We start from the raw sequence: 12,500 nt of genomic DNA on the forward strand, positions 1-12,500 counted from the left end.
CAGTCTCTGTACCTGCAGTGTGGCTCTGTTTCGGACCAGCAGGCCGATCTTCAGGTCCATCAGGTCCAGGTCTGCCTCCAGCTGTCTGTTAAAGCGGATACTCCTCACCACCTCCTCCCTCTGACGCAGGAGCTCCGCCTCCTCTCTGATGTCACCGTCGCCCAGGTCGAGCAGGTGAACGAACTTCCTGACCACAGACAGGGGGGGCGTGGCCGAGTGGACTGAGACAGGGGAGGGGAGGAGCTTAATAATGACTTATAGTACCTGATAACTCACATCTCTAGAGTCCAAAAACACGACAACAGTCTGACCAATGAGAGGCAGCGTTCCCTCGTTAGTAAACTTACCCAGCATCCTGTACTCCTCTCGGGCCCTGTTGGCTTTGAAGAAGGCCTGGATCTTTATGACAGCGCCCACCTGTGGACACACAGAGTTACTACACCCTCAGACCATGGAGACAGAGAATACTAGTTTCTGATTGGCTGGCAGGTGTCTGTTAGAATCGTACACAGAGACTCCTCAAATTGTAGTTCTGCTAGCTGAAGGTGGGAAATGCGATTCTGGAGAAATACAATACCACGACAAATACCATGATATAGAGCGAACAACGACACAGCAAGTAATATCACTAACGTTAGCCAGGCTGTGTGTTAGCTTAGCTAGGCTGCGGGTTAGCAAACTGTTGCTACAGCTGCTGCTGCTAAGCTAACAGCCAGAGAGGACGAGACGGTTTCCCAGAGCAGCACAGCAGCTCCAGACAGCGACGCCACAACTCTCCTGCTGCTGCAGCTAACATCACAACAGCAGCAGATCTTAAACTAGAAAGTCAGCTGAATGTTTGCGGGCAGGTCGTTTAACGTCACCTGACGCACACATCATGGCTGGAACAGTGCTGTGCGGCTCGGTCCGAGCCTCTTTGTGTTTCCCGTTCGCAGAGCCGGGGCTGAGTACGAACACCGGAGGGTTTCAGCGCTCACACTGAACGCACAGCTAGCGGACCGCGAGGAGAGATTCGCTGAATTAACAAAAAGACGTGTATTGGATTAGAGTCGCTGACCCGCCTTTAAAAGAAACAGAGTCAGATGTTCAGATTGATGCCACTCATGTCTGTACGCTAAATATGAAGCTACAGCCAGCAGCCAGTTAGTTTAGCTTAACATTAATACTGGAAACGGGGAAACAGCTAGCCCGGCTCTGTCCAAACACAGCTATACTTGTTTATGGTGCCCATATATTGAATTTTTGGAAAGTTTCAAATGATTTAGACAAGGCTGTTTTGTCCCTTTTTGTGAACTTTTTTGTTTTTGTTTGGGGGTTACACTTTTTTTGTTAAACATACTTTTCTCTACAATTTGCTTTCTTCTTGATATAATATGATATAATTTTACCTCGTCAGGCCTCTAAAAATGGGACAAGGGGTCACAAATTCAGGGGTAACTGTCAGACTGTCCTGAATTACATTTATCTTCAGCTCGGATTTAAAACAAAGATTCACATCAGAACATCTGACAGAACACAAAGCTTTGTCAGATCTGTTGAAATGTAAGTTAACAGAGTTTAGTGGCGAATCAGAGACTTCGGGAAGACTCACGTGACGTCTGAAGAAACTCAGTCGAGCTTGGTATTTTCTCCTCGCCAACCACATCTTCACAAACGACTGGATCTGTTAAGACAAACAAAACCTGTTTCCATAACAAACTTCTTCTAAAGTTTTAACGGGAACGTTGCAGGTTTTATGTCTAGATGATGGATTTAAAATTTGAATTTTAACTCTGGAGGTTTCTACTTTGGTTCGTCAGGAGACCTTGAAGGCTTCAAACAGGTGAAAACCAATAACTGTAGTTTGAGTCTTGATGAGTTGGTTGTTACCTTGACAACAGCTCTCCAATTCATGTAGAGAAACTGCAGCCGACGTCTGTACGCCCCCTGCTGGACAAACCTCCTCCAATGAGACTGAACACAAACAGAAACATGAAGATAAGTATCCAGTAAACACCACTAACTGTTTTAACAGGTACGTTATTATATCAACCAGCTGTGTTTCCAAAGATCCCTGATGTCAACAAACATTTAACAGCATTAGTAAAAACTGTCACTGTGTTCAGACAGGACGCAAAGGAAATTTTAGAGGAGGTGACATCTTATACAAAGTCAGCTGAAAGATGTTTCAACTGGAGCGATAAACCTGTGGGTGTATCCGGGTCTTTCATGTGACAAGAGGAAACAGGAGAGATACTGGAGGGAAATGACATCACTGAGAAAAAACTGGAGTTTCTGGTAATGCGTACTTTGCTAGCTAGCTTACTGCTAACATACAGTTGGTACATTAACAAATAAACAACGGTCCAGAGGTCAAATTTGTGCCAATGACACGTGGCAAAAAACTTGCTTTGCCTTCTGTCTGAACTTTGAAAGACCGATCATTTAAAAGTGCAGTGATTTCACAGCCTCCTGGTTCTCATCTGACATGTTTGTCTTCTGGTGTTCCTCAGGGTTTTATCCTTGGTCCTCTTCTGTTCTTATCCTGCATGTTTTTGAGCCCTCCCTGCTCCCACACAGCTGATTTAAATGATCAACTCATTACGAAATCCTGAAGCTGCTTGATAACAAGCTGATCATTTACAAGCAGCGTTCTCACCTGGATAATGATGACAGCAGGTGTCTGACTGATCAGGTAACGTCGTCGAGCCTCCAGCTTCTGTCTGATCAGGAACCCTCGACTGACAGCCTGCAGACGAACAACGAGGGCTTCACTGCTCCGCCAGAGGACGCTGCGACTGTATGAGCCTGAAACACTGCTGACTACTTCCTGCAGGGGGAAGACATGACATTACTGCTGCTGACCAATCACAGACAGGAGAGATAAATTGTATCTTTAAAAATGTAGAATTGAGAATCTGTCCTCAGGTGTGTCTGACCTCTGACCAGGGTCTGAACACCTGCCACCCGCCAAATTGTTGGCAGTGGCGGGTAAAATTGTCAGGCCATCGGCGAACAGGGACAATGCACAACAGAAAGACACATTTAGTTAGCGTATTGTGGCGATCTGCGCCTTTAAGCACGCAAGAGGCGTCACTTGGTTTTATTTTCGTCGGTCAACTTTTGTACTGAAACTCAAACTGAGTATTTTTTGTTTGCTTGCTGGGATCCCGAAGAGGAGGCTTTTGCTGAGATATGGATTCTTGTGGAGATTGTAACTGAGATAAGGACTCATTCATTGGTGGTTGAACTGTGGGTTTTGCATTGAGCGCTGACTGTGTGATCCACTGCGGTGAACTCGTGTGCTCTGTGTTTCTTGTCGTCTGCCGGTACCTTTGAAATACCTGGTTGTTAGTGATTGTAAGGGGTCCTGTACTGAAAGACGTGGGTCCTTTGTGCATGCAAACATGCATGTAATGTTTGTTGTGTAAATATATTGAACACTGAATGACAACATTATTTACATTAAATGATGCCTAAATGATCTAAATGTTATTCCGTCTTTTAGCACATAGATTTCAAAAGTGGACCCTGCCTCTGACCCTCAGGTGTGTCTCACCTGTATCTGGTGTTGGTCGAGGAACACACTGTTGTGTATGAAGCCGTTGGGTTTCTCCCAGCTGCCCTCCAGTCTGTTCAGGTGAAAGTAGTAGAACGAGCCGTCGTCCAGCCGGACTCGAACCCACGGACTCCTGTTGTCTCCTGAACACACACACACACACACACACACAGATTATTATTTGTGAAGTTTAATGTGACTTAATGTCTCAGGACGAAGCTGCAGTTCACTGACATGCAGAGCGACAGGAACGGGGTGGGGGATCGGTCAGTCGTACCTCTGCGCGTCCTGTCTGTGATCGGTCAATCGTACCTCTGCGCGTCCCGTCTGCGATCGGTCAGTCGTACCTGTGCGCGTCCCGTCTGCGATCGGTCAGTCGTACCTGTGCGCGTCCCGTCTGTGCTCGGTCAGTCGTACCTCTGCGCGTCCCGTCTGTGCTCGGTCAGTCGTACCTGTGCGCGTCCTGTCTGTGCTCGGTCAGTCATACCTCTGCGCGTCCTGTCTGTGATCGGTCAGTCGTACCTCTGCGCGTCCTGTCTGTGCTCGGTCAGTCGTACCTCTGCGCGCGCCCTGTCTGTGCTCGGTCAGTCGTACCTCTGCGCGTCCTCTCTGTGATCGGTCAGTCGTACCTCTGCGCGTCCTCTCTGTGATCGGTCAGTCGTACCTGTGCGCGCGTCCTGTCTGTGATCGGTCAGTCGTACCTCTGCGTCCTGTCTGTGATCGGTCAGTCGTACCTCGCGCTGCGTCCTGTCTGTGATCGGTCAGTCGCGTACCTCTGCGTCCTGTCTGTGATCGGTCAGTCGTACTCTCTGCGCGCGTCCTGTCTGTGATCGGTCAGTCGTACCTCGCGCGGCGTCCTGTCTGTGATCGGTCAGTCGTACCTCTCGCGTCCTGTCTGTGCTCGGTCAGTCGTACCTCTGCGCGTCCTGTCTGTGCTCGGTCAGTCGTACCTGTGCGCGCCCTGTCTGTGATCGGTCAGTCGTACCTCTGCGCGTCCTGTCTGTGCTCGGTCAGTCGTACCTGTGCGCGTCCTGTCTGTGATCGGTCAGTCGTACCTGTGCGCGTCCTGTCTGTGATCGGTCAGTCGTACCTCTGCGTCCTGTCTGTGCTCGGTCAGTCGTACCTCTGCGCGTCCTGTCTGTGATCGGTCAGTCGTACCTCTGCGTCCTGTCTGTGCTCGGTCAGTCGTACCTGTGCGCGTCCTGTCTGTGATCGGTCAGTCGTACCTCTGCGTCCTGTCTGTGCTCGGTCAGTCGTACCTCTCGCGCGTCCTGTCTGTGATCGGTCAGTCGTACCTCTCTGCGTCCTGTCTGTGCTCGGTCAGTCGTCTCTGCGCGCGCGTCCTGTCTGTGATCGGTCAGTCGTACCTCTCGCGTCCTGTCTGTGCTCGGTCAGTCGTACCTGTCGCGGCGTCCTGTCTGTGATCGGTCAGTCGTACCTCGCGCGTCCTGTCTGTGATCGGTCAGTCGTACCTCTGCGCGTCCTGTCTGTGATCGGTCAGTCGTACCTCTGCGTCCTGTCTGTGCTCGGTCAGTCGTACCTCTGCGTCCTGTCTGTGATCGGTCAGTCGTACCTCTGCGCGTCCTGTCTGTGATCAGACCGTTGAGTTCTCTCTGATAATCTGCTGCACAGGCAGAAACGACTCCCTGCAGCTGAACTTCAGGTAAAGTCAGAACACGAAGAGTCTGATTCACTTTGTTGTCCTTCACAGCCTGATTCACTGCCGCTACTGACAGACACACTGAACACACAGAGAGAGAATGATCATCATCATTATTATTATCATCATTATTATTATTATTATTATTATAGCTCATTGTCTAAAGAGGACAGAAACAGCAGAAGACAACATTTTCTGCAGATGTTAACTGTAGTAATGTTTGAATGGCCCAGCTGTAGCTTGATCAGGTTTCTGTCTCTCTGTGATCAATAAATCATCTGAACTAAAAAAAGTCTCTGACTCACACTTCAGAGCTTTCTGGCTGTGCTGATTGGCCCTCCTCACTGCCTCCTGGATATCAGCCAACCACAGCTCAGCGCCCGGGTCTCTGCTCACCTGATTGGACAGAACGATGACACGTGACTTCAAGTGTAAAATACAAAATTCTTCGATTCATTCAAATGATCTGAATGATAAAGATTAAAGATTCAACAGAGTTCTGCTTCTGGTTTAAGTCTGAGCTGTCGCTTTGAATCCCTGCTTACCTGTGATTGGTTGCCTGTGTGGATTTACCTGAGCTTTGTGCTGCCTGGCTCTGGTCAGCAGGTTCAGGTATCTGCAGGTGTTGGCAGGTAAAACCTCATCCACACCACATGAGGGCAGCAGCAGAGCAGACAGCAGCTGCTGAGAGTCTCCTCTGATCACAGCCGCGTTAATCCGACTGACAGCCAGCAGCTCTAAAGGTCAGAGGTCAGACAGAGGTCACGCAGAGGTCAGAGAGGCGATATTTTAAAGTGAATCACATTCGGCCCACATGCTGTTTGTTAAATGCTATAACGCTAATGTAAGCTACATGCTAAAGCCAACCGCTATTGTTAATGTCGTAGAATCGTGGTGTTCGTTAAGACAAGGGTTAGCTAAATCGATCTTACAAAATTATATCTTGTTAATGTCGTCGCAGTGAGACACACGTTTATTTTTTTCACCGTGTTTTTCAGATGAAACGGGCGGCAAAGTGAACCTTCACCTCATGATGAACTGCAGGTGATGTGTTTAATAAGTTAAAACAACAGAGCTATGCAGCTGTGCGATGGGTGTAATCTAATGGGTGTAATTTGCCTGATCTTCCCGGGTCTTTAGACCACGGTGGAAACGCAGACAACAACGGGCTGAAGGAACTTTTAGTTCCTTGAAAAGTAGTTCCTGACGATAAAAGTTCCTGGTACTTTTGGTGGAAAAGCAGCTGAAGTTAGCTGGCAGACTGTGTGTGGCAGCCGTTGATGCTAAACTTTGTTGCAGAAATCTTACGCAGGCTCTCGCGGTGCTGTGGTAAGAGAGAGAGAGAGTTTGGTTCGGTGTTACGGCGGTAACAGCTGTTGCTGAGCAGCAAAGCCAGGAGGAACCAGAGCTTGCTTACTCTCGGTTAGCGGTGAGATAACCAGAAATCTTAAGACAAAGACAAGCGCCTGTGTTGCGGCCTAATCCTTTTCCCTTTCGTCGGTGGATCTGTGCCGCCAAGCAGACCACGCATAGGTTCAGCGAACCATCAGGTCTGGGCGTAGAGACAAGAGCGGAGAAAAGAAAGAACTCTGGCCGCTGACCCCTTTTGTCGACCTGGTGACATCACGGGTCACAGGTCAGACTGACCAACGGTCGCTGGAATGCTGCATTCACTGCTCTCAGGATGTTCAAATGCTCTCATAACAAAAGTTCAGTTAAAATCACACGAATGAATTAATCTGTGGAGTCCCAACACTAGCTTAGCACAGAAGACCAAAACGTGATGAGATAAACTGCAGTTTGACTGTGTGATGAATGTTTGAATTAACACTGGAACGAGACGACACCTGAGAGGATTTGCTGACACGAAACAACATGTAGAGAAGGTGTGAGTGTGTGTTTCCATACGTTGGTGTTCGTCCTGCACTGAGTTGTTGACACGGTTGATTCCTTCCTGCAGCTGATTCCAGGTCAGCAGATCTCCACCCACCTGCTGCTTCACACCAACCAGACACTTAAAGTACCTGAGGACACGATGACATCATCATTATAATATCATCACCACCAGGCCTTTAAGTTCCTGTTAAAAACTCACCTTTTTAGTTTTTAGTTGTCATCGCTCCACTGCTCAGTTTATCAGAAATACTTTATTACTTTATATAGATATAGCATCAGTGGCCACTTTATTAGGTACACCTAAGTGTGTCTATATAGTTTTTATTTTATTATATATTACTATTCATTATTTTAACATTTCTCCTCTTAACATTTTAATAAAATAGTTTTTGGTAAGTAAAAAGTTAAATTAAATAAAATGGGAACTAAACTAAAAACCAAAGACAACAGAGAGTCCACATGACATGACTCAGACAGGTGGAGAGACAGACAGGTAGTCATACCTGTCCAGCAGGGTGTGGTCTACATCAGAGAGTCCTGCAGACGGACTGACCAATGAGGAGCAGAACTGCTGCAGATGTCCCACCTCCATCGCCTGATTGATGAGTGCGACAGCTGACAGCATCTCCACGGCAACAAAGAGCTCCTCCTGCTGCAGCTCCCCCTGGTGGAGACAAACAAGAAACACACTCATTAAAACTACATTAATATTACATTAGAATTAATTTTGCTGTTAGACACTGATTTATTAACTGACACATGTTGCTGTGTTTTACCACCAGATGGCAGCAGAGGAAGATAACGCTCAGTCAACAGACTCTGAGGTCTGTCTCTCAGGTGTATGTTCAGGTGTACCTGTGGAGTCTGTCTCTGCAGCAGCTGCAGCTCTCGGTGATAAAGAGTCGCAGCGAATGGAAACACTTCAGGCAGCTGGAGGTCAGCGGTCATCAGACAGCTGACTGTGTGTCTGGAGTCACTGAGACGCAGCGACGCATTGACACTCTGCACCGCTGCATGCACTGAAAAACACACACACACAGTTAATAAAAACATCCATAATCAATTCATCTGCTGATTATTATCTCAACTAATCAATTAATTACCCTCTAAAAAACAGAAAAGAGTGAAAAACAGTCTCAAGAGTTGACTTTGTTGAAATAAAACTGAAGTGGTGTCAGGGTGGCGAGTCGAAGTGGCGTCAGGGTGGCGAGTCGAAGTGGCGTCAGGGTCAGTGTGGCGAGTCGAAGTGGCGTCAGGGTGGCGAGTCGAAGTGGCGTCAGGGTGGCGAGTCGAAGTGGCGTCAGGGTCAGTGTGGCGAGTCGAAGTGGTGTCAGGGTGGCGAGTCGAAGGGGTGTCAGGGTGGCGAGTCGAAGTGGTGTCAGGGTGGTGAGTCGAAGTGGTGTCAGGGTCAGTGTGGCGAGTCGAAGTGGTGTCAGGGTGGCGAGTCGAACTGGTGTCAGGGTCAGAGTGGCGAGTCGAAGTGGTGTCAGGGTGGCGAGTCGAAGGGGTGTCAGGGTGGCGAGTCGAAGGGGTGTCAGGGTGGCGAGTCGAAGTCGTGTCAGGGTCAGTGTGGCGAGTCAAAGTGGTGTCAGGGTCAGTGTGTATCAGTGAGGGTTCAGATCTGGTGTTTGTTCAGTCATGGACACACCAGTATGTACTGGGACAGACCCAGTGTGTGACTTACTGGTCCTTGCTCTCTGAGCGTCCAGGTTGGCAATGGTAACACCTTCCTGCAGCTCATCAGGCTCCAGAGGATCAACACAGCCCTCGTCCTGGGGTCAAAGGTCAGAGGTCAAACAGGACAAAATGATTATTTAACAGGATTAGGCTACTCATTGACCTAGGAAACATCATACATTAGAAGAAAATAAATAGTGTAAAAACAAAGATCTTCAGTGAAAAACAAGAAACTACGACTACAAAACGTGTGTGACAGTGTGTATATGTTTTTCTGTGTATGTGTATTAGTGTATTTATGAGTACCAGGGCCTTCTGCTGGCGGTCTGCTGACAGCTGGTCCAGGTACCAGGGCCCGTTGTCAGTACGGAGGCCCCTGAGGGCCAAACATGGCAGCTGCAGAGCCGAGAGCAGAGAGAGTTCATCTGCAGAGTCCAGGGCTTCATCCACCTGCTCCACCGCTGATCGCACTGAGACACACAGAGATAATCAATATACTCAATAATTATCAATATCATCATTAATCACCATCATTAATTTTTTTATTTTAGATTTTATTTTATTGTTTTCGGCTCTAAGAAACATTTGATTAAAGAACTGTTCTGTCTGAGTGGAGCCGCGAGGCAGGTCGTTCCAGGTGGGCTGTGATTGGTCAGTTATTGTGTCGTTCCAGGTGGGCTGTGATTGGTCAGTTATTGTATCGTTCCAGGTGGGCTGTGATTGGTCAGTTATTGTGTCGTTCCAGGTGGGCTGTGATTGGTCAGTTATTGTATCGTTCCAGGTGGGCTGTGATTGGTCCTGGATCTCCAGGTGGGCTGTGATTGGTCAGTTAATCTCTTCAGGTGGGCTGTGATTGGTCAGTTATTGTGTCGTTCCAGGTGGGCTGTGATTGGTCAGTTATTGTGTCGTTCCTCACTGTTGACGATGTTGATGTTTTCCTGGATCTCCTTCTGAGTCAGAAACTCTTCATAGATATCTTTCTCCTCCGGGCCTCCGCACTGAGACGCACACACACACACGCACACACACACACACGCACAGACACACACACACACACACACACACACGCACACGGAAAACAGTTAGTGAACAGCAGAAAGCAACATGGCGGCCAGTGACAGCGTTGCTGCTGTGTGAAGCCCACAGCCGCCATGTTTCTGTTTACAGGGTTAGGGTTCTTCTGATTGGACTTCTCTCTGACCAATCAGAGATCAGACTCACCGTGTTGGCTGCCTGCTCTTCTTTCCTTCGTTTTGCCTGACGCAGCATCTCCTGATAGACACTCATCAGCGCCTCCTGCAGGTCACTGAGCAGGGCGTTAGGGTTCCTCAGAGCCTCCGCCGTGACCTCCACACGACCTCTGTCCACCGCCTCGTTAATGGCAATCACCGCCGCATGGCCTGATGGGAAAAAAAGACACCAGTTCACCGTCTCCTCGTCACTTCCTCCTCCTCCTCCTCCTCTTCCTCCTCCTCCTCCACTGTGTGACCGCTCTACCTGCAGCCTCGTCTACTGACAGCTCATTGGCCAGAATTCCTCCGATCTTGTTGAACGCCGGCATCTGGATTCCATATTTATCCAACTCCAGCTTCATGTTATTGATCTCCTCCTCTGAACACACACACACACACAAAATAATAAACACTGTTGATAAAGTTTCCTTAAATTACTTTTTTTTATTAATAATTGTAACCAATAAAGTTTTCGATCAGAACATTTTAAACTCATCTTGTCTCCCGGGGGACAAACTTCAGAACAATGACTCATTTATCAGCTGACATATAAACTGATACTTATTTATCGGCAATGAGCTGATATCAGCTGATTTATTGATCGGCTCTAATAACAAGTGAAGCCTGACAGAAACAAACACTTTACCTGTGAACTTGACTTTTCCATACAGGTCATGGATCTGTGGCGCCAGACCGCGTCTGTACAGGTACAGGCTGCAGACAGACAGGCAGAGAGACAGACAGGCCGTTAGAGCAGAGAGACAGACAGAGAGACAGACAGGCTGTTAGCACAGAGAGACAGACAGACAGACAGAGAGACAGACAGGCCGTTAGAGCAGACAGACAGACAGAGAGACAGACCGGCCGTTAGAGCAGAGAGACAGACCGGCCGTTAGAGCAGAGAGACAGACAGGCAGAGAGACAGACAGACAGAGAGACAGACAGGCTGTTAGCACAGAGAGACAGACAGGCTGTTAGCACAGAGAGACAGACAGGCAGAGAGACAGACAGGCCGTTAGAGCAGAGAGACAGACAGGCAGAGAGACAGACAGAGAGAGAGACAGACAGGCCGTTAGAGCAGAGAGACAGACAGGCAGAGAGACAGACAGGCTGTTAGCACAGAGAGACAGACAGACAGAGAGACAGACAGGCCGTTAGAGCAGACAGACAGACAGGCAGAGAGACAGACAGACAGAGAGACAGACAGGCCGTTAGCACAGAGAGACAGACAGGCTGTTAGCACAGAGAGACAGACAGACAGAGAGACAGACAGGCCGTTAGAGCAGAGAGACAGACAGGCAGAGAGACAGACAGACAGAGAGACAGACAGACAGAGAGACAGACAGGCCGTTAGAGCAGAGAGACAGACAGGCTGAGAGACAGACAGGCTGTTAGCACAGAGAGACAGACAGACAGACAGACAGACAGGCCGTTAGAGCAGAGAGACAGACAGGCAGAGAGACAGACAGACAGACAGAGAGACAGACAGGCCGTTAGCACAGAGAGACAGACAGGCTGTTAGCACAGAGAGACAGACAGGCAGAGAGACAGACAGGCCGTTAGAGCAGAGAGACAGACAGGCAGAGAGACAGACAGACAGAGAGACAGACAGGCCGTTAGAGCAGAGAGACAGGCAGAGAGACAGACAGACAGGCCGTTAGAGCAGAGAGACAGACAGAGAGACAGACAGACAGGCCGTTAGAGCAGAGAGACAGGCAGAGAGACAGACAGACAGGCCGTTAGAGCAGAGAGACAGACAGGCAGAGAGACAGACAGACAGAGAGACAGACAGACAGAGAGACAGACAGACAGAGAGACAGACAGGCCGTTAGAGCAGACAGACAGACAGGCAGAGAGACAGACAGACAGAGAGACAGACAGGCGTTAGCACAGAGAGACAGACAGGCTGTTAGCACAGAGAGACAGACAGACAGAGAGAGACAGACAGACAGGCGTTAGAGCAGAGAGACAGACAGGCAGAGAGACAGACAGACAGAGAGACAGACAGACAGACAGAGAGACAGACAGGCCGTTAGAGCAGAGAGACAGACAGGCTGAGAGACAGACAGGCTGTTAGCACAGAGAGACAGACAGACAGACAGACAGACAGGCCGTTAGAGCAGAGAGACAGACAGGCAGAGAGACAGACAGACAGAGAGACAGACAGGCCGTTAGCACAGAGAGACAGACAGGCTGTTAGCACAGAGAGACAGACAGGCAGAGAGACAGACAGGCCGTTAGAGCAGAGAGACAGACAGGCAGAGAGACAGACAGACAGAGAGACAGACAGGCCGTTAGAGCAGAGAGACAGGCAGAGAGACAGACAGACAGGCCGTTAGAGCAGAGAGACAGACAGAGAGACAGACAGACAGGCCGTTAGAGCAGAGAGACAGGCAGAGAGACAGACAGACAGGCCGTTAGAGCAGAGAGACAGACAGGCAGAGAGACAGACAGACAGAGAGACAGACAGACAGAGAGACAGACAGGCCGTTAGAGC

The 12,500-nt window shown here is 49.0% G+C and overlaps 1 protein-coding gene across 1 annotated transcript in view; it reads right to left on the reverse strand.

Moving 5' to 3' along the window:
• The window catches only part of iqgap3 (IQ motif containing GTPase activating protein 3), a 36,684-nt gene that overhangs the window by 19,122 nt on the left and 5,062 nt on the right, over positions 1 to 12,500 (reverse strand). Inside the window, 18 exon segments of the mRNA XM_044208034.1 lie at positions 13 to 221; positions 348 to 417; positions 1,592 to 1,663; positions 1,870 to 1,953; positions 2,639 to 2,809; positions 3,539 to 3,681; positions 5,112 to 5,279; positions 5,504 to 5,594; positions 5,772 to 5,935; positions 7,107 to 7,222; positions 7,598 to 7,758; positions 7,950 to 8,113; positions 8,779 to 8,866; positions 9,078 to 9,241; positions 9,688 to 9,769; positions 9,993 to 10,171; positions 10,269 to 10,382; positions 10,650 to 10,717. Coding sequence (XP_044063969.1) covers positions 13 to 221; positions 348 to 417; positions 1,592 to 1,663; positions 1,870 to 1,953; positions 2,639 to 2,809; positions 3,539 to 3,681; positions 5,112 to 5,279; positions 5,504 to 5,594; positions 5,772 to 5,935; positions 7,107 to 7,222; positions 7,598 to 7,758; positions 7,950 to 8,113; positions 8,779 to 8,866; positions 9,078 to 9,241; positions 9,688 to 9,769; positions 9,993 to 10,171; positions 10,269 to 10,382; positions 10,650 to 10,717 — 2,308 coding nt within the window.

Source organism: Siniperca chuatsi, linkage group LG9 (genome assembly GCF_020085105.1).
Source record: "Siniperca chuatsi isolate FFG_IHB_CAS linkage group LG9, ASM2008510v1, whole genome shotgun sequence".
Classification (NCBI taxonomy): domain Eukaryota; kingdom Metazoa; phylum Chordata; class Actinopteri; order Centrarchiformes; family Sinipercidae; genus Siniperca; species Siniperca chuatsi.